Below are 24,451 nucleotides of genomic sequence, written 5' to 3' on the forward strand. Positions count from 1 at the left end.
CTATATAGAATGCTAACGCATCCATTCACTATCCTGCTAAGCCAGCGGACTGCACGGCAGTCCTGCCGTGAATGGGCACTTGCCCCTTTGATGGTCCCAGGTCCCTATAGCGAGTAGCGACGCGCGACGCGACGCCATGATGAACTTTAGCGTTTTAGCGCGAAATGTTAAAACGAACTTTAAAGAGTGGTTTTTTCAATTTAAATAAGAATACAGTATTTTTTTTTTATATTTTAGGCATCTGTCAAATAAATACCTACATATTTTTCTAAAAATGTGTTGTGGCTTGTGGCAATAACTGTCATAAGTCATGACACTGAGATTTGTAAGTAAAAAAAATAACCGACTTTTGACAAATCAATTCCAATTTGTCAAAATAAATTTTATGGCCAAAAAAATTACAGAATTTTTGTACAACAATAAATAGGTGTCATCTTAAAATTTAAAAGCAATTACAAATTTTAATCATAAGTGTGAACCTAAATATGAAAGATATGACCTCCACAACCAAAAATACCGTTTCCGAGTTAATTCAACTAGCGAGAAAATTCAATTGTTTTTATTTACAAGGTGCGTTTTATTAGAAATTTGACGCGACCTCGCAATGTTTTCTTTAGTATACTAATTTGACCAACTATGCATGATTTTAGGAATTCATCAAGGAATTTGCAAGCCGTTCTTAGTTGCTGGTCATCAAGTAGGCCTCATCAGACCTGACGTTCTGAAGCACTTGCATCGATTTCCGGAGGTAAGTATTGGCGACGCATATAAGTTCTTATTGTTAAGTCATTAATATTAATAAACGTGGTTCTGAACAGGTTTTTAGGATAACTGGCAAATATGTTGAACTTAATCCTGCATTTAGGGACTACCAACAAAGAACAAGTAAAGTTGCTGAAGTCTTGCAAAGTCTTCGAAAGGAAAATGAAATATGCGCTTTGAAAGGCTGGAGAGATGAGGTATGTCAACTTAGTAAACTTAGCAAAACATATAATTAACTGTTTTATTATTTAAAAGTGTGTACTCTGAGTATGTGCTCTGTGGAATTATTTTATGATAGTCAGGAGCAACCCCACACTGCCTATAGCTCCACAAACTTCAGAACTAAATTTATGATTATTCTTTATCATACCATTTCATAGAAACTTATCAATTACAATTTCTGTACATATGCTTCTAAAGAAAGCCGTAACAACATACAATGCTTAACAATACTAGACTATATTGACCATAATATTATAATATGGAATTAAAAATAAAGAATTTGCTGACACATTATTATATATTTCCAGTGTTTTGAAGTCAGCACACCATTTTGTCATGAAAGTCTTCTGGAAATGGACAGAAGTGCAGTCTGCCTTTTTGGTATTAGAAATTACGGAGTCAGTATTAATGGTTATCTGTTTCACCCAGCAAAAGGTTTATGTATTTGGTTGCAGCAAAGAAGTTTTACAAAACAGACTTGGCCAGGTAAGTAAAAATAATATATTTTATGTAAGTATATTAAATACTAAAGTTGAAGGCTTTGTATTAGGTTTTAGGTTTCAAAACATGTTCAATGAAAGGATATTTGTATATTTTTTGTTGTGTTGACCTTTGAAACGTGTAAATTTCGCGTGTAGTATTCTAATCCCATTGTCGCGTCAGCATCGTGTGAAAACACTTGAGGGGCGCAAGTATTATAATTTTTTTATCATACTTACACACAGATAGATAATGTAATCACAACATTAAATAATTGCACATGTAACTGTTCCCTCTTGTTATTGATACATCCAGTTATTATCTGTAAGAGGTAAATATAAGAATCAAATTTTGCACTCAGTCAATAAAGTTTCCATGGCATTTTTATACATCCGCGAGGTTTATCATTAAGATGCACACGCATCGTTTTGTCGCCGTTATCAATGTGTTTGTAAAAATGTATCCCATTGCTCCAACTTCTTTTCCTACTCCTTTACTGTTCATGCAGTCAGATTGTGGAATTCCCTTCCCCATGCCATCCGTGATAGTCCTACTATTACTGTCTTTAAAAGACGCTTGAAAGAGCACTACCTCAATTCTGAATCCAGCCATGATTATTAAATATACATATAGAATGTATTTATTTATAGTATATTAAACTTAATTTATATAGTTTATGATATAGTATACATATTGTATTATAATATAGTAAGTATGTTATTATTATTATTTTAATTTAGTTGTATATTTCATTTGTGTTTATCTGTGCACACCCTATTTGATGTTTTCTGATCAAATTTCTCTTCTTAGGTCTGCTGGAAGAAATCTCTTTAGAGATAAGCAGTAGGTACCTGTTGTGTCGTCTTTCTTTATAAGTATAACTTGTTACATGTTTTTTGTGTGCAATAAACGGTTAAATAAAAAAAAAAATAATGTAATCATAACCAGTTATTTATTCAACATAGAAATTCTGTTACATTACTCCCAAAGTGTGCGCATAGAAATTTTCGTAATTTTTCGGCAACGGTCGTATTTCCCGAGCGTCGGAAGACGTCGCTGCAAGCGCTGTTTTAAACTTAACTTTAAGAAAAACAGCGCTTTGCAGCGAAGTAGAGGCGCCTGACGTTGCTTGGACGTTACCATGGTAACGCCGCGATGGCTTCTCGGTGACCGGCGACAGCGGACTGTCACCGGCTATATGATATTTACTTCTATTTCCTTTGAACAAGGTGCAAAATGCAAGTTTCATAGATTCGGGTGTTTTCGTGATTACGACAATTAGCGAAGATTTCTATGCACATTATTAATTTGGTAGTACTTACTGTACTTTATTAATTCACAAAGAATTCAAATCTATATTATACAAAAAATTGTATATTGATCTCTCGCTAGATTCTATTTTACTCGCACAAGATAAAGTTGCTATCGCGCTATTGAATTACAATAATTGGGATAGCAACATATTCATACGCTAGTAAAATTGATCTAGCCATAGTTTATTGTAACCATGTACTTTGTGCCTATCCTCTTAATGATGAAAAGACTTCGAGATATATTTAAAAGATGATGTGTTAGTTATAATATTTTCGTCCTTGTCTTTTAAGCCTCTTTTCGTACTCGACAGAGACAAAACACCGTATGTGTAAAGCATCTGCAAAATCCTTGTTTACACAGACAATTTTCATTATTTTTAATTTTTATTTCTTGGAATGATTCTTGATTCTTTAACAAATTATAGGAAAATGGGATTGTTTCGTGAGCGGTGGTCTGGCAGTAGGGTACGGGATAATGGAGACTGCTATAAAGGAAGTGGCCGAGGAGGCTTCAGTGGTCGGAGATTTGGCCAAGAAACTTGTTCCAGCTGGATGCGTTAGGTTTGTAATTTCATGGGTGTTTTTTATCGGCGGATTAATTAAACAGTTGTTAGGGTCCATTTCGCCTATTACAAAATATTTATGCTTAGTTATTTGCTTAGCCCCAAGGACATGAAAACCATAAGTCTGACTGAGAAAGGGTTTGGATTCGAAAATTTCCCATTGCAAGTTATAAACACTCGCCGCGTTTACCAATGAGTAATGACGGTGCGGTAAATTTAAGAATCCCGAGACCAACGGGATCGTCAAAAACACGCTAATACTGCTTTGGCTATATAGTATATACCACTAGCCACACATGACTGGCACAGCATAGTCTAAGCGATAAGTTGAGAATGGCAAAATATAGAGATAAGGGTCATAAAAATACGTGCGTTAGCTCATTAGATTCGGGAAGACGTCTAGAAAAATGTATCGGAAGCGTGTATTAGCACACAAAAATTGCAAAATTTATAAGCAAATTAGGTTGCAAAAAAAAGGTATTATGTTTTTTGTTAAAAACTCCGAAACTATTAACATTTAAGAAATTTAAAAAAAAAATCTTAAAGAAGAGGAAATTTCCATAAGAAAATCCCAACTCCCGGAATTCTATCTCTATTATTTATAATTTTAATTTAACGCTGAAAGTAAGCCTCCGCGCGGCATTTTTAGGTAGCGCGCGTGGCTTCAAAACCGAGCACGTCACACTGATTATTTTTTTAAAGGTATTAAATATTAATTTAAAATTTTCAAAAACTTATGGTGTATTCCGAACACTTCAAAGAATTTGCTTCTGTTGGGAATTTAACTTAAAGTTAATTTTTCAACTAATTAGACAAATGTTAACTAACGAAATTTTTTCGAACTTCCGTCCTCATTGTACTTTAAAGAAAACGTTTAAATAATTTTCGTAAAATTTTTCACTTCGTGGAGCCCTTGATATAAACATATTAACAAGATCACGCCATAAAAGTTAAAAAAATTTAATACTTTGTTTATAATCATTTTTTAACTTGAACAAAAAACTAGAAATCCACGTAATATTGTCAAAAAAAGTTGTTTCATTTATTATCACGTAATTGATTTCATATCAATGAAGGACAAGTAAAAAAAACAAAATCCGCCATTTGATAATAAAAAAATTATAAACCAATGGACTATTTCGATGCTTTTAAAAATTTTTTTTCTTACCTTTATTCTCTTGAAAATATTATGATTTTTAGAAACAAAAATTTTTCTTAATAACAATTTTTTATTGTTTATATTCGTTGTTTAAATTATTATTTTACAAAAAAATTTCCTCTTAAAAATCATGATTGATCGTCTTCCATATACTTAATATTTTCATATAAAATTATTTTTTATGAAAATATTATACGTATTTTTTACGCACGTATTTTTATGACCCTTATCTCTATATTTCGCCATTCTCAACTTATCGCTCAGACTAGCAGTCTTAGGTCCAATTTCACCAACCTCTGTAAAAGTTATGCTCGAATTAGTATCACGTTACCTCTCGTTTTTCATACTAATGAAAGAGAAGATATTAACACAACAGACGTTGGTGAAATCGGGTCTTAGTGTCTAAACACACCATGCCGAAGATACGCGGCCGAAGTTCCGAAATTACGTCGCGTTATATCGTATGAGTAGCGCATTGCTGAAGTACTCATGCCGAACTTCGGCCGCGTATTTTCGGCCTAGTGTTTAGACACTTAGGACCTGTTTCATTTCACCACTTTCTGATTAAGTTGAGAATAGGCTAATTCACAAGTCACAACTTTTTTGACAGATTCTCCATACTTGATCTGTCAAGTTTATTGGTGGATAGCCTATTCGTTACTTATCAGGAAGTGGTGAAACAGGACCTTAGTATTAAGAAATATGTATTTTAAACCTTCCCAGCTTCTACTTTGAGAGTGAACGAGGTCTGTTCCCGAATACGGAGTATGTATACGACTTGGAGATTCCCCTGGACTTCGTGCCTCAGAACGCTGATGGTGAAGTGGAGACGTTTGAGTTGCTGACTGCTGACGAGTGTGTGCAGCGAGCTCTGTCGCCCCACTTCAAGACAACTAGCGCACCAGTGCTACTCGACTTCCTCATCCGCAGGGGATACATCAATCCTGAAAATGGTAAGCTTGTTGTACACCTGAAAAGGTTTATATTATGGATATCTTTCACGAAAAAGTACACAATGAATTTTGATGAAAGGAGCATGTAGTAAAATGTCTACCTAGCCATTCTCTTTTTATTAATACATAATATAAAAGTTTAGGCTACATATCGTCGACATGAGATTGGTTTTGAACACGTCACACACACTAAATAACAGTTGTTCATAGAGGTGTAGGTTTTTAAATTTTATGGGTTAAAACCCCAAACCGTTATAATCTTTGGATATAACAAACAAGTGTTACTAGTTTATCTCGTTGAAAAGTTTGACACTTCAGTACTGCCATATGGCTCAATATTATAATAATTGAATTATTATTCCACCAGCTTTTCATGTTATGTGTTTCGATATCGTGACTGTGACGTGATGTTTAATGTTTTCAAATTATGCGAATTGTTCAACTAGTGTTATGTTATGACTTATGAGTATCAATCGTCGATGTTTTAATTTCTTTTTTTAAATTTTAATCGAAATTAAATGACATACAAAATTTTCAGAATCAAACTACAGACACCTAGTGGAGTTACTGCATGTGCCGCTGCAGTCTATCTACAACAAGAGTCACTCAGATTTTGTATCTAACGGAGATTTCTTAGAAAACAAGTTAAATGAATAATGTACTGCTTACTTTGTAGACACCTTAACAGTTTGTGTTATTTGTTTTAAAGACATAATATACTTCTTGAAAAGTATGTTTCGAATTACTTATTTACTCGTAAGTCGTAGCCAATATTTTGAACTGCTGTTTGAAAAGTTATGTTAAAATTATTATTGGACCAAAAACATTTTTGTGATTGTGGATATTGATAGTGTTAAAAGCGGAGGGAAAATACGAAATCATGATAGAATTGTTTGTTTATCTTGTAGGGCTTTAAATTATGTTGTGTTTGTTGTGTGATACTTTTAAAATCTAAATTTTAATGATGGACTTTTTTGTCTGACTGCGCCAGGCGGATTAGTATTATTTTTTTGTAAAAAGTTTCATCCTATGATTATGTAATAACCAATGCTTCAATCGATCATACATGATATATCATATTATTACCAGTTTCATTTCAGCAAATTGTAAGACTTCTTACAGACGAACGGCACGTGTCGGCGGCACGCGTCAGCGGCAGTCGACGGCACGTATCCGCGGCAGTCGATGGCAGTCAACAGTTCATGACGCTTGCAGGGGGCCTACCACGACGTTTCCCAAAACTATTATGTTTCCAGAACACTTTGTTGTAAGGCTACAATAACATTACCGTACTCACTTTTCAAATATAATTTTACTTATAAACAGTAAAAAATCTAAAACATCGTTATATCCGCTGTGAAATATCAACTTTTTTAAGATCGCTAGTTTGACGATAAAGTAATATTGGTCATCTGTCAAACGGATTATCGACTAGCCTAGTAAATGAAAGAGGTGTGTGGATGGAAAAGTCAAAAGCAGTAATTTTGACTTAGGAACTTTGTTTGGACTAATTATGAGATAAACATACTGGCTAGTCGGTAATCCGTACGCTGCCGATATAGTGGACGTACTGTGAAAAAGTTATCCGTTTGATGCAAGACGTTCGTTGCGTACGATACCGACCTGTGGACGCTTACCTTTACGCGGTTAGTCACAACTGCAAGCGTGATAAACTGTCGACGGTTGCCGTCGACTGCCGCCAACACGTGCCGTAGACTGCCCCCGGCACGTGCCGTTCGTCTGTAAGCGCTCTAAGGTGCAATTCAGTTTATGACTATAGGCCTAACGAATAAAACTAGTGCGTAGCGAACTTAGTATTAACCGAGTATTTGTATCGTTTACTTTATTTTAAAATTGACCAAGTGCTAATATATCGTAAATTAATATTAGGAAATTTGCAAGTTTTCACGATAGTTTAGCTAGGATTGTTTAATTTCTGTGATACTTTACCAGTTGTATATTATGTGGAATTTGTATATTTATCGTCTAAGACGAACCGGGATTCTTTTAATGTTCAGCTGGAATGCGAATTCCCGCAGATTACTTCCATAGTGTAAAACGGCAACGATCTAGTCATATGATTTGTATTGTAGTTGTTGTCGGTAACTCATTAAAATTCAATTCAAGTATGAATAATAAGTTTACTAATACTACTACTTATAACCTACTCTTTAACTCATCAATAACGGCGGTTCCCAATATTTGATCTATCTCTGGTTTGGCCCTACTAGAGATAGGAATAGCTCACATTAGACATTAGAGACATATATTTTATGTCAATTGTGAGCTATTACTATCTCTAGTAGGGCAAAACCAGAGATAGATCAAATATTGGGAACGGCCGTAAGATAATTTATGTACCATCGAGGAAGTTGATTCCTATGCAATTGACAGACCAACGTTATTTGGTCGAATATGTCAATTCAATGTTAATTGTGATCTGTCAGCTGGGTTTGACGTAACGCAACTAAACTACTTAGGTCCCCGATTTGCATAGAAATCAACTTCTCTGATAGTACAAACTGGATTCAAAGTAATCACTATTTATGGAAAGTTCAAACATGAGCAGTGCCTAAGTTCTTCCCAAAATAAGGTCATGTAAAACATTAGTTTTTATTAAAATTATTTTAATGCGAATACATAGTCTAAGAAAATTAGTTCCAAAATCGTCGATCAGACCAAACAATTCCTGTAGTTCTGAAAGTTGGTACAGTTATTCATAAAGGTGTCCAGATGAAGATACTAAAAGTAAGAGGAAAAGAGGAACACGAGCCGGCGGTGGGGGAGGAGGGGAAAGGTCTTTTTTCAAGGTTTTTGCTTGTGACTCGAAAATTATTTATATTCTATTTAGTGACTTCTACATTAATTATCTCCATTAAATTTACTATAGATTATAGAACAGCGGGCATTAAGTGTAGTCTTATCTGTAACGGCTGCTTGTAAAACGATTAAGCTTCTTATTTTTATCACCTTTAATACTCTGTATTTCCTAAAGTAATGATCATACAGTAAAAATGGTTTAGACGTAATTTATAGGAAATTTAATGTAGAAGTCACTAAATAGATATTATAAATAATTTTCAAGTCACAAGCAAAAGCCTTGAAAAAGAGACCTTTCCCCCCTCCCCCACCGCCGGCTCGTGTCCCTCCCTCGGGGACTTTTAGTATATTCATCAGGACACCTTTAGGAATAACTGTAGCAACTTTCAAAACTACAAGAATTCCTTAATTTTCTCAGACTTACACAATTTAAGAAAAAATCGTTGATTTTTCATGTCACTATTTACTATGTTTAAACGCACAAATTTATGAAATTATAATTGTCGTCATGCTAATAAAATTAACTGTACTCTCTTTAATTTATGATATTGAAATGGGATATTGTTAAAATCTATTTAGCTTATAGTTTCGTAATTTAATGCTTACAAAATCTCAATGCTTTGTAAATATACATTTATGTTTTTATCAATTCCATTGCTAGTATAATTAACAAGTGTGCAGAGGAATTTAGAATAATTGTAACTTGTATCATATTCTTCCATACGACATTGCAGTCTAATTCGAGTGCTATAAATAAAGAAGTGTAAGAAATTTCAGTTAAAATGCCTATATTATTAATGATTAATAGGCATTTTGCCTATTTACGTATACAAAATGTAATGCCTAGAGTTAGATCGCTTAGGGTAGTGTTGGATTACTTAATACGCTAGTGATATTTTAGGTCGTAATAGTTTTATATGTTTTTATGATATCGCAGTAGGTATCGGCGAGAGATTTCAACATTCAATATTTTATTAAATTAGATAATGTAAAGTCACTTCTATAATATTATTTATATTGGCAACCTTTTTTCGGGATCTTATTGAAAAAAAAAATAATAAAAATTATTAAAATACAATGTATTTATTTAACTGATCCTGTACTTTTGTGAGTTTAGAAACAAATGAACAAGAATAAAACTGGGGTAAGTGTCCACATTACTTGTCTTTACAATGCAACACATTACTATTTTTAAGCAGATTAACTGTACTGTATGGATAAGGGATAACAACATGTGGACACTTTCCATTAACAAATTATGTAATACGTGAAATGTAAATAATTCCTAAGAAAGTAAATGTTGAGTAATTCTATGAATTTATTTTGGCTGTTTTGAAACTTTAAATTTCACAAACGATATGACCTAACTATGGCTCTGCAATTTATTGCAGTATCAAGCACATTCGTAAAAATAAAGTTAGTTTTATTTGCTTTGAAAGCTAAATTTAACAATACAGTATAGTAATACATGAATATAAAACCATTTGTTCTTTAACAGAATAAATCAACACTTTTATTGGTATTGAAAAAATATAGCCCGATCAATCTGAGCAGGACAAGCACCCATTACCTGATACGGTTGTCGTACATTTTGCGAAAATATACCGAGAGCTGAAAAAAGGCGATCCTTTGAAACTTCAAAATATTTGAACTGGCACAAACAAAATATTCAAAGCAAAATTTTTGGTTACATAAATAATTACATAACATTAGCCATCACGGCAGCATACCAAAGTTAGCATTTTATTGTGACTGCAAGTAGGTAAGCGTTTATTGTACGTAAGAGCGAAAAGCTATCATACCGCCAATCAACTGGAATATATTAAAATAATATATTGTTATGAAAGTTATTCAACAGTATTGCCAGTTTTATCACTTTTCTATAACGAGACGCGCGTTAGGACTTAAAAGTTTTAACCCTTCATTCATACAAAAATATTTTTTTATTAAACATTTCACTTGCTTGTAGTGACCTAAATACATTAAGCTTGTATACTTTTAATCCTTACGGCTTGTACTTAAAGATCTTAGCGTCGAACTGCTAGATGTGTAACATCAAAATTGAAAACATGAGTGGATGAAGCGGTTTTTTTTTGTATAAATGGAGGCTTTAGGGCCGGGAAAATGATTTAAAATTATAAAAAGTTGATTCCTTGTATCTTAATACATATAACTCAAAGCCCAAAGGTGACTGACTGACTGCCTGAAATAGTGATCTATCAAAGCATAGCCCAAACAGTGGGCAGATTGAGTTGAAATTTGGCATGCAGGTAGATGTTATGACGTAGGTATCCGCTAAGAAAGGATTTTGATCAATTCTACACCCAAGGGGATGAACTAGGGGATGAAAGTTTGTATGAAACTTTGTCAATTTAAAACCGTTCGGGCTGCGACTTACCTAATTATTAATAATACTTCTTAATGCGAGCGAAGCCGCGGGCAATAGCTAGTAGCTTATATATTCGGCAGATGAAGTAAGTTACAAAGTTTGTTTAAATTATGAGAGAAAAATGAGTAATTAGAGCAATTACTCATTTTTTCTCTCTATGTTGTAAAATGTTAGTTACACGGTTCATCAACTCATGTCTTCAATTATTAACTCTTGTACTCTCTTTTCTGGTACGATCAATGTTAGTTTATCATAACAGACAAAACAAACTTGTATGAAGGAAGAGTTGATGGCTACTTAATAATCATCGCCACGGGAGACGACCTCCTTGCATGTGGGTCGAAGGAGGATGGTGTGCTCGAACTGCGCCGTGTACGAGCCCTTAATATCGCAAAGGGGTGGGTAAGGGTCGACTACGCCCTTATCGCAGAGATCTTTGAGGGCCATGGCGTAGCGCGAGGCCCCAGCACGCTCCAACCAGCGCTTGCAGAATGCCAGTGTACCAAAGTTCTTGTTGATCAGGTTCAGCAGTTGCTTGGATGATTGCAATCTGTAATTTTTGTCATGATGTTTAATGCCAACATTAATACACACACTGGCAAAATTAGCGGAACATTGGTAAAAAGGGCCAAAACTTGAACTCAAGTGGGCCGGGCTGTCTGAAAGCCTTTTTTATAGTTTCTAAGCTCATTCAAGAAATAAAATATTGAACAAAACTGGCAAGTTGACAGGTTTTTATAGCAATTATATAATAAGTGTTTTTCGATTATTGACGTTGTAAGTGTTCCTGATAAGAATGGCGTTTTAGCAGGGTGCAAGGTATGCTCAGCTCATTTGATTGTTTGGTTTTTGGAAGAACACATTGCTTAGATACAAAATTAGTGATCTCCCAGCATCTGCGACAGCTAGAGCTGTAACCACGATAGAGAAAGGTCACACCTACCGTTCGGTCAGTCAGGCCAGGTGTGTCGGCTTCCGTGGTTCATCGTAACTTTCAACGCTTCAAAGAGACTGGATCTTACGTTCGGAGACGAGAACAAGGCAGATATCGGGTGACAATGGTTCAGGATGACCATTTTGTAAGGAAACAAAACTTAAGAAATCGACCTCAAACTGCTATGCAGACACGAAACCTGTCGTAACAGGTCCAAGATGAACGTGTAAATGATTGTACAGTAAGAAGAAGACTCAAAGACGTTAAATTAAACTCAAAAGTGCCAGCAAGGGCACCAAAACTTGAGACAGGACACCGAAGAGCCAGGCTAAGATTTGCACGTGAACATCAAAATTAGACAAGTGAGTGAAATCTTATGCTGTACAGTGATGGGAGCAAATTCTGTGTACATTGTATTGACAGGCGATAAAGAATGTGGATAAATCATAAGGAAAGCTACAGGCCATCAAACTTACCGGAAACGGTGGCCTATGATGCAGGCTTCGTAATGGTTTGGAGTTGCATATGATTTGGAGCCCGCATGGAGCTGATGATTATAGATGATGGTACTTTGACAATACAGAGCTATAGCACCGACATCCTGGAACTGCATGGTGTGCCTTTTACACAGTTTTAGGTAGTAATTTCAATTTTATGTGCGTCCATAGAGTAAGAAAATCGGCCATTATTACCTAAACGATGCTGGCGTAGCCCAAGTGGAGAGGCCAGCGTGGTCTACGGATGTGGATCCGATTGAAGACGTGTGGCATATCAATGGGTGAACGGTACGAGTTAAAACTTCAGCTCCAAAATGTGTCCAGGAGCTCGAGTTGGCGCTACTGGAGGAGTAGGAGAATATCCCACAGGAAATGATTGACAATTAAAATGCAAGCATGGAATGGCGTATCCAGGCCCTCTTGAGATCCATAGAAGGCATTACACCAGCATTACGCGCTTTTAACATGGCATTTCTTTAATAAAAATGGAGAATTTATCTTAAAAACTTACTACTGAAATTTCAAAGATTTTCTTAATTTTTTGATTTTTGCTGATTTTTTTCTATTTTTCACGTTTTTATGCCCTAAATTTATATAAAATTTATTTTTTAATAATCAATTAGTAAATAAATAAATAAATATATAAAAATCAGTGCACAATTTAAAAAAAAATGAAAATTTTGTTATGTTCCTCTAATTTTGCCGGTGTGTTTATATTTTAATGAATAATAATGTTGTTTGTGTGTGTTGGAATTAGATTAGGCCATAATATGATTCTAGGAAACAAATGTCAAACAAGGAAATTCAACAACCTGTAATAAGAAAATTCTGTGTGACTAACTACACTCTCTCGCTGTTGTGTTTATGGCTTATTTTAATGAAAATTTGCAACAATATATATAAATTATGGCTACATTAAAATTACAATATATAATATGCTAATTTTTCGTTTCTAGTTATATGTATGGTAAAACCTCGCAAGTCACATTACTGTCACAAATGTTGGGTAAACATACCTTAAAGGCACGAAGGGTTGTTCAAAGTTCTTCATGTAGTGTGAGCAGTCCATGTCATCATGCACCTGACCCCGGCCAGTGGAGCCGAACGTCTCGATGGCGTAGAACTCGTTCTCCTCCATGCGGGTGGTCTCCCCACCCTTAACGATAGGCACGGTCTTGCCAGCATGGATGCCTGGATGGAGGTTATTATTTTATACGTAACAACTTTATTTTTATCACCCCCGGATGGTAAATGTAGGAACAGCAGGACATTACAATTTTATTACCCGGATAGCTAATGGAGACCGGAAAGGAGTTACTATGTTACCATACAAATCCTTACTAGATGACTACTTTTTTACAATACATATATACCCAAACATTTATTTTGTGACTCTAATATTTACTGACATCTTTAGTAACATAGTAATAGCAAACATGGTGACCATTACCATGCATTGAATACTTACGGTAGGGTCCAATGGAGTGTCCATTTAGATTACGTATAGGCTTCACTTGATAAACATTTCCATCTAATTCAACTTCATGCGATTCCATCACCTAAAAAATACATAAAAATGTCTCATTAAACACTTTATGGAATTATAATTATTTCTTAATCCATAAATCAATACACAATATAATAAACAGATAAAGAAATATCTATAATTCTACTTAACTGATTTCTTTTACCAATGTATAGCTAAGATTTCCCTAAATGGGATTCTGATGTATGTACCATGGGCAGAGCCGGAGCGGGCCAGTAATTGGTAGATATCTGTCCATAAAAACCAAAACTTATAAAAACCCACCTCCTGTACTGCAGCACCGACGTCACATAACCTCACATCAACACCAGAAGCCTTGATACCAGCCTCGGTGGCCTCCTGAACACCCTTAACCAGAGGGTCATAGCGAGGGTTAAAGTGCAGTGTGAAAGCACAATCAATGATTCGTCCATTTATGTGAGTGCCAAAGTCAATCTTTACAACGTCGTCATAGTTCAAAACAGTGTCGTCACCTAAAACCAGTGTTGTCAAGATTAAATTGATTAAAAAATTTTGTAGCTTTGTACTAATCTTAAATTAAGATGTCATAATATTATTTACCAGTGTTTGGTGTGTAATGTGCAGCACAATGATTACGACTGCAGCCAGTTGGGAAAGCAAGACCAGCTTTGAGTCCGTCTTCACCAATGAGACGCCTTGCAGTTGATTCCAACTCTTCACATATTTGAATCATAGACATTCCAGGTTTGATCCAGTTGCGCATATGTTTACGAGTCTGTAAAATTGTATATTACAATCAGTATGAAAATACAATTAAGTATGTAGTTTATACAAAAAGTTTAGCAATACACATTTAGGGGGGGTATTACATTATCATTTATATTGGATCATTTGATCATATCTGCATATTACATTATCATATTTCATTGATCCTATTTTACGTCATATGTGGTTTCAATAACCAATGGAGAGCGCTAACGATGACAGGTATTGACGTCAGGGTTACTAGATCTCAGAGAATTCGATTTGTCAAAAAACATCGTCATTTTTAATATGGCTTGTTTTTTGTTATTTCAGCAAGATTATCCAAGTATATAATTAGAAAAATAATTACATTACATTATATGAAACATATTAACGAACAATAAATTAAAAACTCTTTTTTATATTAAATAACTGGCAACACCTATTTCTATGACCGTATCGGATCCAATCTCTCAGCAAATGTCAAAAATCTATGATCAAGGAAGAAATGAATCATATGTCTATATTACATTATCCAATATCATTGACTCAATGATCTCGGATCCAATATATATGATAATCTAATATCCCCCTAAGGGGACGGAGGAGACGAAAAATCGGAAAATTTTCTATTTTCTTGAATTTTAAATGGGCATTAGTATAATGAATGCGAGAGTAGAACACCCGCGTGTCAATTCGAAATAGTTTTGATGCTACGAGCTACCAAAGTTCAGCGTGTTTTTGGCGGCCCGGAAGGGAAAAATCCATATTTCTCCAAAACTTTTACGTAATAAATAAAATTTTGTATACCACCTGAAAGCATATTAAATAAGGCATATTTCAAGCTTTTTTCCTGATTCGCCGTATCAATATTTTACTAACAATATAATAATTTTCATTTTTAGCTTTTTATTTTTTTTATCCAAAACTAAACAAAAGATGCAATCGAAAATATGGAAAAATTAAAGGTATACAAGCATTCTATACGCTTGTATTATTTGTAGTCTTTTTGTTTTCGCGTGACCACCTTGATTTTTTTAAATAAATACTAGAAATAATGTGACTATTTCTATTGCATTATTGACAGCCATCCATTGAAAGACGTATGGTGGCAGCCCTAGCGTAGGATTACACGATCAAATATCTCCATTTGCAAACGGATCTTACAGGTGATTTTTTTTGTGCGTATAGAATGCTTGTATACCTTTAATTTGTCGATAATTTCGATTGCATCTTTTGTTTGGTTTTGGATTAAAAAAATAAAAACCTAAAAATGAAAACTATTTTATTGTAGGTAAAATATCGACACAGCAGACAGGAAAAAAGCTTGTAATATACCTTATTTAATAGGCTTTCAGGTGGAATACAAAATTTTATTTATTATGTAAAAATTTTGGAGGTATATGGATTTTTCGCTTCCGGGCCGCAAAAAAACGCTAAACTTTGGTAGCTCGTAGCATCAAAACTATTTTGAATTGACACGCGGGTGTTCTACTCTCGCATTAATTATACTAATGCCCATTCAAAATTGAAGAAAATAGAAAATTTCCGATTTTTCGTCTCCTCCGTACACTGTGTAATGTAATATGTAGATATGATCAAATGATCATATATATTGGATCCTATATATGATCATAGAAATGATCCAATATAAATGATAATGTAATACCCCCCTTACACATGAGCCTTGAGCCATTTAATGTTGTTTCTTAAAAGATTTAGTGCTTAATAATACACCTACTTATTAAAACCAAATGAATTTTATAATTTACTTAGATGTATGCTAACACTGTTGGTATTTAAGTTTTTTTAGTGCTATTAATTTAGTCCAGCTGAAAATAGCTGAAAAGTGTTCCAAAAAATATGTAAGTATCTGTGTTGCAGCGCCTAAATCTTTTAATGTCAATTTAGTTTTTTATTTCTTAAAATCATATTTGCTATGTCATTTTTACAGGTGTTTTAATTATTTTTGCTAATAGGGATGATGACAAGGTCAAAGATTAGCGAATTTTGTTAATAAAATAAAGAAATCACGGTAAAAAATAAGTGTTCCCAAAATTTCAGCTTGATAGCATTTGTATTTTTTTTGTTATGCGCCTTCAAAGTTGTATATTCAAGTCGAATTTTTTTTTCAATTACATTTCTTAATATTTGTATACAATTCAATAACTTATGCACTTTTGTTATTAAACCACTTTCATAAACGCAATATTTAATATACATGTCGAACAAAGTTGTCTCCCGATGCGTACAAACTACGAAAGACTGATGTCATACTTTCGTAGCACTTTGTATGGGGTGTTTCGGGCAGCTCTTTTTATGAGATATTTGAATTGTCATATCTTGGTGAATTTTTAAGCTATCCGAGTCATTCTTTCAACAATGTTTCTATTTTTTAAGTGTCTTTCAATTACTGATAAGAAAAAAAATAGTCATCATGCCTATTGGTAGGCGGTAGGCAACATCTTGTTTTCGTCCATTCTCTTTTGCACTGTAAAGCTGTTCACTTGTTACAAAACTAATATATGTACAAAAGTTCTTCTAAATTACATTTTATTCAGTATCCTCAAAATAGGATCAAAATTAACAAAATCCAGTTTCAACATGAAACAATCTGAAACTTATTAGTTTATTGAAAAGGTTAATTAATATCCTCCAATAAAAATCATTCACCTGTCTATGAGCTTCAGCAGCATGTCTTATCTCCTGATAGATGTCTTGATGCATTCTATCCAAAGCTCTCTTCTCTTCACTTGAGAAGCGGTCTTTAGCAGTCCTCTCATCAATGCCCTCTGCTGGTCCATGTTCCATAATCTGGCCCTCCGGGAAGTTGCCTAGAATGTTTTTTCCCATTTAGAATAAAATTAAAGGTACCTAATATTTTTAAAAGTATTACTATTGACCTTAAGGAAGAGAGCATATTGTTCCCTTTTAAAAGGCCAGCAACGCACCTGCAGCTCTTCTAATGTTGGGGGTGTCCATGGGCAACTATGCGTTTGGGCTCTTATTTTGTATAAAAAAATATTTTTGAGTTGTTGGAAACAAAATTCTTACCATCTGGGAAAAGTTCGGCAATTGGTATGGTTGGAGGATCAGTCTGCTGGACACCTTTACCACCTTTTTTATTTTTCTTCTTTTTCTTATCTCCAGAACTTTCTTCTATAGTCAAAGACTGCGTCTTTTCAGCTACTTCAGATTGGGAATTTGTGGTACTTTCTGTTCCCGCTAAAATCATACAGCATGTTGGTTAAGTTGAAACAAACAATGTAATTGCAACAGTAAACACTTTTTAAAGAAGCTGTAACACGAAACAATAAATATCTTATTATTTACGATTATAAATCGGTATTTTCCGCATTATTCGTCTTCATCAAGTTAACCTAACCTGCCTTCTTCTTCTTTTTTTTCTTTTTCTTCTTCTTGGCTGGATCTTTGACTTCTGAATCTTCAACCCCATCTAACTCCTCCTGTTCGTCATTTTCCACTTCATTATTCTCAATTATTTCGTTTTTAATATCAGCCATGATATCAAAAATTATAAAAATAAATTCTCAAACGTCAAAAGTCTGCATGCGACTATTTTTTTTTTGGCTTTTTGGCAGTTGGCAGTTTGGCACTGACACCGGGGGTGTACTTTGCCACACACAAGGTAATATTCTTCTTATGGTGGCACTTCACATGGCTATTGGTATAATATTTAAAATATTTTGCTATTGGCTATACTTTGCATTTGGCTAAATTATTGACGTATGCAGTAAACAAGCAAATAAAGGCAAATACGGCCTTGCATATGGTGGCACTTCACATAATATTAAGTATTTGCGTATTTGATGTATTCGCCAAACAATCACCATGTGTAGACGGTATGTATGAACGCGCTAATCTCAAGAACTGGTCCGATTTGAAACATTTTTTCAGTGTTTGATAGCCCATTTATCGAGGAAGGCTATATGGTATATTTTATCACGCAAAGACTAATAGGATTGAAAAAATAAAGGACAATGTGGAAAAAACGGGGGGAAATTATTTGAAAGGGCTTACTAGCTACTTTTTTTAAAAAGATTTAATGACCTGGTAACGAGACCTTTAAGCCAAGTCTTTTTAAAGGGTTTTTAATTTATGTTATTTAGCAATAATTATTTAGCTGTTATTCGGCACAGATAAGAAGTAGACCACGTGAAGGATCATAGGCTATTTTTGTGGACTAATTTGTCTGTGGAATATCTAATTTACGCAGGCGAAGCCGCGCGATATCACGAGGTATTACACTAGACATTTTTTTTTCAGATTTTGCTAAGTATAAATGTGCATGCATTAGTACACTGGTCACTATACAGTATAGTTGATGCGTTTATGATTAGTTTAGTGCATAGGTTCTCAACGTAGGCGATAAAGCCCCCTTGTGGGCGTTTGAGACTTTCGGGGGGGCAGTAGAAGATCCAGAAAAAATTAGGGGACATTGAGATGGTGCAGATGGGGCGCGGGTAGATTAAAAAATATAGTCTAAAAAGGCAAAATAATACACGCTAATCACGTACCTACAAAAGTAAAATAAAAATTAATTTGTAGGTATTGTAATCATTTACTTATATCACGTCAAAGAATTCTATTTAAACATGATTTAAACTGAGGAAGTCTTTGTATCACGTGTACACGTATTTTGGCAGAATGAGCAATGGATTAAATGGCAATAGCTGTTTTAAATTCGCCACAGATTGTAGATAAAATTAAGATGGGGGCATAGAGTACCTATACATTATAGCAAGCTATAGAGTGCTTCTAACAAGGTAAGAACTGTAAGCACGAGTGTGAACATAATCTATACTAATATTATAAATGCGAAAGTATCTCTGTCTGTCTGTCTGTCTCGCTTTCACGACAAAGCTACTGAACCTACTAAAGCCTGAGAAAGGACAAAGGCTACTTTTTAACTGGAAAAAGGGGTTGTAAGGGGGTGAAAATGCGTAAATTTGTTCAAATTAAGTTAGTTCTAAAAACTCATAACAGATGGCGCCAAGAGTCGCCTAGATCGCCCTATCGCTTGCTCATATGTATTTCTATAAGAGGTGGTACCATGTTGAACTAAGTTTCTCGATTCTTTCGATTGTTATACACGTTATTAATTAACTAGCTGTTGCCCGCGACTTCGTCCGCGTTAGCATAGTAGACCACGTCACAAGTATTATTGTACAAAAATATTCAATATACAGAATTGACCTTCCTTATAATATTTAGATGTTCCGCGCGGCTTCACCCGCGTAATTTAGGAATTTCACGCCACCGTACATTTTTCCGCAAAAAATATCCTATGTCCCTTTACGTTGTCTATTCTTCATGTTTGCCAAATAACATAAAAATTGCTCCAGTAGTTCTTAACATAATAAGCAATTTCATATAATTTTCCCCGTTTTTTCCACATTTCCTCTATTTCTTCACTCCTATTAGTGTTAGCGTAATAATATATAGCTTATAGCCTTCTTCGATAAATGAGCTATCTAACACTGAAATAATTTTTCAAATCGGAGCAGTAGTTCCTGAGATTTGCGCGTTCAAATAAGCCGTTTCAAATAATTTCTCCCCGTTTTTTTCACATTTTCCTCTATTTCTTAGCTTTTATTCGTTTTAGCGTGATAAAATAAAGCCTGTAGCCTTTCTCGATAAATAAGCTATCTATCACTGAAAGAATTTTTCAAATTGGACCAGTAGTTCTTGAGATTAGCGCGTTCAAATAAGCCCTTTCAAATAATTTCCCTCGTTTTTTCCACTCTTTTCTCTATTTCTTAGCTCCTATTAATACTGGCATGATATTTGGCCGAAATGTGGTTATTTCCCCGGACACCTCTTTTAAACAGTATTTACGATAACGTCTTGCCAATTTTTGCTTTTCCAACAAGAATTTGTAAAAATCTGACTAACTCAAGTCCGTGCAAGAAACCGTGTGTATGCTTAGCGAGTTTTTATCTTTCGTTTATTGCTGCATGACTTAAAAGTTAAAAAACCCGGACACTTTTCAAAAACCCGGCCGAACGCACCCCGGACGCCCTTCAAAATAGGACAAATCCGGGGAAACCCGGACGGATGGCAACCCTAGGTAAAGCTAAAGTTGTGTAACGCAGCTAAGTTGTGTAAACTGTAAAGCTAAATAAGCTTTAAAATTTGGTATGAAAAGTTTAATTAAAAAAAAAAATATTATGTGCACACTACACGGCTGTTTTGGGTATTTTGATTTAACGGGTACCAGGGTTTTAAAAAGCTTTTGACACCAATTTTGTTGACACCGCGCGCTATAAACTGAAGTCCACGCGGGTCGCGGACGAAGTCGCGGGCAATAGCTAGTTTTCCTATAAGCGTCAAACGATGGCGCATGGAACATCACTAGACATGCGTTATACGTTTGACAAGTATCTATTATAGATCTTCTGCTTACGATCGGCACAATGGGGAACGAGCGATGGGCGCGTTCTATAGCTTGCTAATGTATACTCTAAGGATTTGGGGGACGGGACGAGCAAACGGGTCATCAGATCATGGAAAGCAACTTCCGTCGCCTTTTAAGAGGGAATAGGGTAATAGGGGAGGGTAGGGATGGGAAGGGAATAGGAGAGGGTAGGGAAGGGAATAGGGTAGGGTATTGGGCCTCCGGTAAACTCACTCACTCGGCGAAACACAGCGCAAGCGCTGTTTCACACCGGTTTTCTGTGAGAACGTGGTATTTCTTCGGTCGAGCCGACCCTTTCGTGCCGAAGCATGGCTCTTCCACGTATACTTCCGGAAAAACAAATAAAATAAGAAAAAAAAACTTTGAACACAAATACTTAGCTGCGGTTTAGGCAAATTCTGAAATAGCTTAATGTATAGTATGATAAAATTACCACTTTACATGCCATAACACCACTTGTTCAAATATGTAATATTGGGCGATAAAATTGATCGTCTAGGCCCTAGACGAAATCTAAATCCAGTCTAAATCCAGCCTAAGCAGGGCCCTAGACTCTAGGCTGGATTTATATTATGCTTCCGCGCGAACGCCCTGTTTGACCACGTTTGAGCTACACCGAGAGATCACAAGCAAATGAATGTAACTGTTAAAAACCGGTCAAGTGCGAGTCGGGCCGCGCGCAACATAGGGATCCGTAGTACCGCTAGTTTTTTTTAAATTTTTTGTATAGTCTATGAATGTACCATCGAGGAAGTTGATTCCTATGCAATTGACAGACCAACGGTATTTGGTCGAATAAGTCAATTCGATGTTAATAGTGATCTGTCAGCTGGGTTTGACGTAACGCAACCAAACTACTTAGGTCCCCGATTTGCATAGGAATCGACTTCTCTGATAGTACATTTATAAAGTGTTTTACACTACTATCAACATCATTTCAGTTACGTTCAAAGGAATTTGAAAGAAAAGTTTCTACTTCGCCGAATACTTAATTTTTTTAGTTGGTCGATTATTATTTGTTACTCAATAACTTATGAAGTTTTCTTAGCCGTGACAATTTCCTTTTAAATTCAGCATATTCCCTACTCCAGAACTTTAACGTTTTTTTCGGCTTTGAAACTCCATATTTCACAAATGGATCGGAAAATGATCTATCCGCCGTACTCAGAGACATTAAGTTATGATTAACCTTCAATTAAATGAAGAGTTTGACAGATAATGTACGGAGCTTAAGTTAAAATTTTGAATTAATTACATTTAAGTAATTTGTGTTCCACTCTGAGTACGGCAGTTAGAATACTAGTTATATTTTTAAAAAACCTATCCAACGACACGAAAAAATATATCATCCCCGCTTGATGTGTACCAAGGTGGAGGGTACCATAAAAATATTTTTATATACATATTTTATATAAGTACCATTTTGTCGACATCATTAATATGTACATAATGTCGAATTACAGTTACATTTGTAGTTCCTAACTCTATAATATAGTCTCTGAGTAAAACCGCGGACAGACAGACGAATAGACAGACGGACAGACAGACAGACAGACGGACGGACAGGTGGACAGACAGACCGCAATTATAAGGGTTCCTTGTTGACTACAGAACCTTAAAAACGGAAAAAATAGTAGAGCACTATGAAAGATATTAATTTTTAATTCTCGTTCAAAATGAATAGATATTTATTATCACTTGAAACGCGAAACAGATGTCTCTTAGCGCTACCGTTGAACTAATTATTAAGATGCGCGAATGAGTCCTTAGGATACAAGGGTAGGATGTTTATCGCAAATTAAAATTCAGTCCCCTCGAGATTTGCTACGAGTATTTTCTGCGTTATAATATTAGGTTGGGGAAAAAGTTTCTTCGCATTTTATATAAAAAATCAAAAGGTTTTTTTATAAAGTTTATTTACAACTGACTAAAGTACGTAGGTGCCATTTTGTTTGATAATTTTTTCTTATTTTCCTGTTCTGAAACTTTTTGCTATCTTGTTGGTAGGGACATGATCCAATTGCTATAAATATTTTGGGGCTTCTGATGAAAAAACTGCGACAAGTGGTTTTGGCTCTTGTGATGTCAACCTGACACTGCCTAAGGAATTCTGCAGCGACCGAAACAGGTGGAAATCTGAAGGTGCAAGGCCAGGACTATACGGCGGATGCATTAACACCTCCCAGACAAACTCCCGTAATTTTTGCTGAGTGGCTAAAGATGTGTGAGGTCTAGCGTTATCATGGGGAAAAACCACACCCCTTCTGTTGATTAATTCCGGCCGCTTTCTCTCAACTTCTTGCTTTAATCTCATCAGTTATTCGCAGTACAGTTCAGAATCGATGGTCCTGCCAGACGGTAACAGCTCATAGTGAATAATGCCCTTCCAATCCCACCACACACACAGCATCGCCTTGTTGCAAGTTAACCCGGGTTTCGCTACAGTCTGTGAAGCCTGAGCGGCCTTTGACCATGATCTTTTTCGCACGTTCTTGTCGTACGTGATCCACTTTTCATGACCAGTTATCAGCTTCTTCAAAAATGGTTAGGTTTCATTACGTCGTAAAGAATCACAAATGAGTACACGGTTCATTAGGTTTCTTTCAATGAGCTCATGAGGCACCCAAATATCGAGGTTTTTTGTGTACCCAGCTTTTTTCAAATGCGCCAAAACCGTTTTGTTGTCAGTCCCCAGTTCTTCAGCTACATTGAATCTACTAATAAGCCGATTATGCTCCACTTTTTAAAAAATGGCATCAGTTTCGACAAGAGCGACGTGCATCTTTGATATCAAAATTTTCGGATGGAAAACGCTGAGCAGCTTCCCATATATGCGCTACTTTCACAGATACTGCATTAGGTCCATAAACATCACAATTTTTTTTCGCGGCGTGTGTTGCATTTTCACCTTTTTTGTAATAAAATTTTAATGTATCGAACTTCTTCATTATAATCACTCATTTTAACAATAAGAAAAACAAATGAAAATCTCACATTTACCTAATTTTAATTAGAAATTGTCTTCTGTAAAATTAAAACTTTTTAATGATATCTAAATCAACCAGATACAATTGGTATAGCCCAAGAGATTTTATGACAAGTTCATACATACTATAATGCGAAAAGACTTTTTCCCCAACCTATTACAAATATAAAGTCTTTCATATGCCAGGTGAAAAAAGGACGACGCGGAATCATCGCCAAGTTAGTTTTTTCTTAATCTATATATTATACTAGTCTTATATATAAAAATGGATTTTCAAATGTGTTAGTCGCGCTAAAGCTCGAAAATGGCTGAACGGATTGGGCTAATTTTAGTCTTAAAATATTCGTAGAAGTCCAGGGAAGGTTTTAAAGTGACACGAAGTTCACCGGGACAGCTAGTATTATATAAAAATGGATTTTCAAATGTGTTAGTAATGCTAAAACTCGAAAACGGCTGAACGGATTGGACTGATTTTAGTCTTAAAACATTCGTAGAAGTCCAGGGAAGGTTTTAAAGTGACACGAAGTTCACCGGGACAGCTAGTATTATATAAAAATGGATTTTCAAATGTGTTAGTAATGCTAAAACTCGAAAACGGCTGAACGGATTGGACTGATTTTAGTCTTAAAATATTCGTAGAAGTCCAGGGAAGGTTTTGAAGTGACACGAAGTCCACCGGGGCA

General features: G+C 35.2%; 2 protein-coding genes across 2 annotated transcripts; one reads left to right on the forward strand and one right to left on the reverse strand.

Annotated features, from left to right (window-relative positions):
• Nucleotides 1-376: 376 nt before the first annotated feature.
• Nucleotides 377-6,700, forward strand: LOC121731284 (uncharacterized protein YJR142W). Its single transcript, XM_042120653.1, has 7 exons — nt 377-570; nt 651-748; nt 819-959; nt 1,293-1,470; nt 3,203-3,338; nt 5,223-5,452; nt 5,991-6,700. Exons 1-7 carry the CDS (start codon nt 486-488, stop codon nt 6,107-6,109), a joined length of 987 nt encoding a protein of 328 aa, XP_041976587.1. The 5' UTR covers nt 377-485; the 3' UTR covers nt 6,110-6,700.
• A 4,115-nt stretch (nt 6,701-10,815) lies between these two features.
• LOC121731280 (methionine aminopeptidase 2) lies at nt 10,816-17,922 on the reverse strand. Its single transcript, XM_042120648.1, has 8 exons — nt 17,729-17,922; nt 17,398-17,568; nt 17,017-17,177; nt 14,200-14,374; nt 13,903-14,111; nt 13,561-13,651; nt 13,109-13,283; nt 10,816-11,211 (listed from the first exon to the last, which is right to left on the reverse strand). The coding sequence occupies exons 1-8, from the start codon at nt 17,865-17,867 to the stop codon at nt 10,959-10,961; spliced, it is 1,374 nt and encodes a 457-aa protein (XP_041976582.1). The 5' UTR covers nt 17,868-17,922; the 3' UTR covers nt 10,816-10,958.
• Between the last annotated feature and the right edge of the window lie 6,529 nt (nt 17,923-24,451).

This window comes from Aricia agestis, chromosome 10 (genome assembly GCF_905147365.1).
Source record: "Aricia agestis chromosome 10, ilAriAges1.1, whole genome shotgun sequence".
NCBI classification, from domain to species: Eukaryota; Metazoa; Arthropoda; class Insecta; order Lepidoptera; family Lycaenidae; genus Aricia; species Aricia agestis.

Excerpts from the sequence above, each read along its gene's own strand:
- LOC121731284 (XM_042120653.1), top strand. The coding sequence starts at position 486 with ATGAAAGATATGACCTCCACAACCAAAAATACCGTTTCCGAGTTAATT. Across the intron at positions 749-818 it reads ACTTGCATCGATTTCCGGAG|GTTTTTAGGATAACTGGCAA; the intron begins GTAAGTATTGGC and ends GGTTCTGAACAG. Across the intron at positions 5,453-5,990 it reads ATACATCAATCCTGAAAATG|AATCAAACTACAGACACCTA; the intron begins GTAAGCTTGTTG and ends CAAAATTTTCAG.
- LOC121731280 (XM_042120648.1), bottom strand. The coding sequence starts at position 17,867 with ATGGCTGATATTAAAAACGAAATAATTGAGAATAATGAAGTGGAAAAT. Across the intron at positions 14,375-17,016 it reads CTGCTGAAGCTCATAGACAG|ACTCGTAAACATATGCGCAA; the intron begins GTGAATGATTTT and ends ACAATTTTACAG. Across the intron at positions 13,652-13,902 it reads TCGGTGCTGCAGTACAGGAG|GTGATGGAATCGCATGAAGT; the intron begins GTGGGTTTTTAT and ends TGTATTTTTTAG.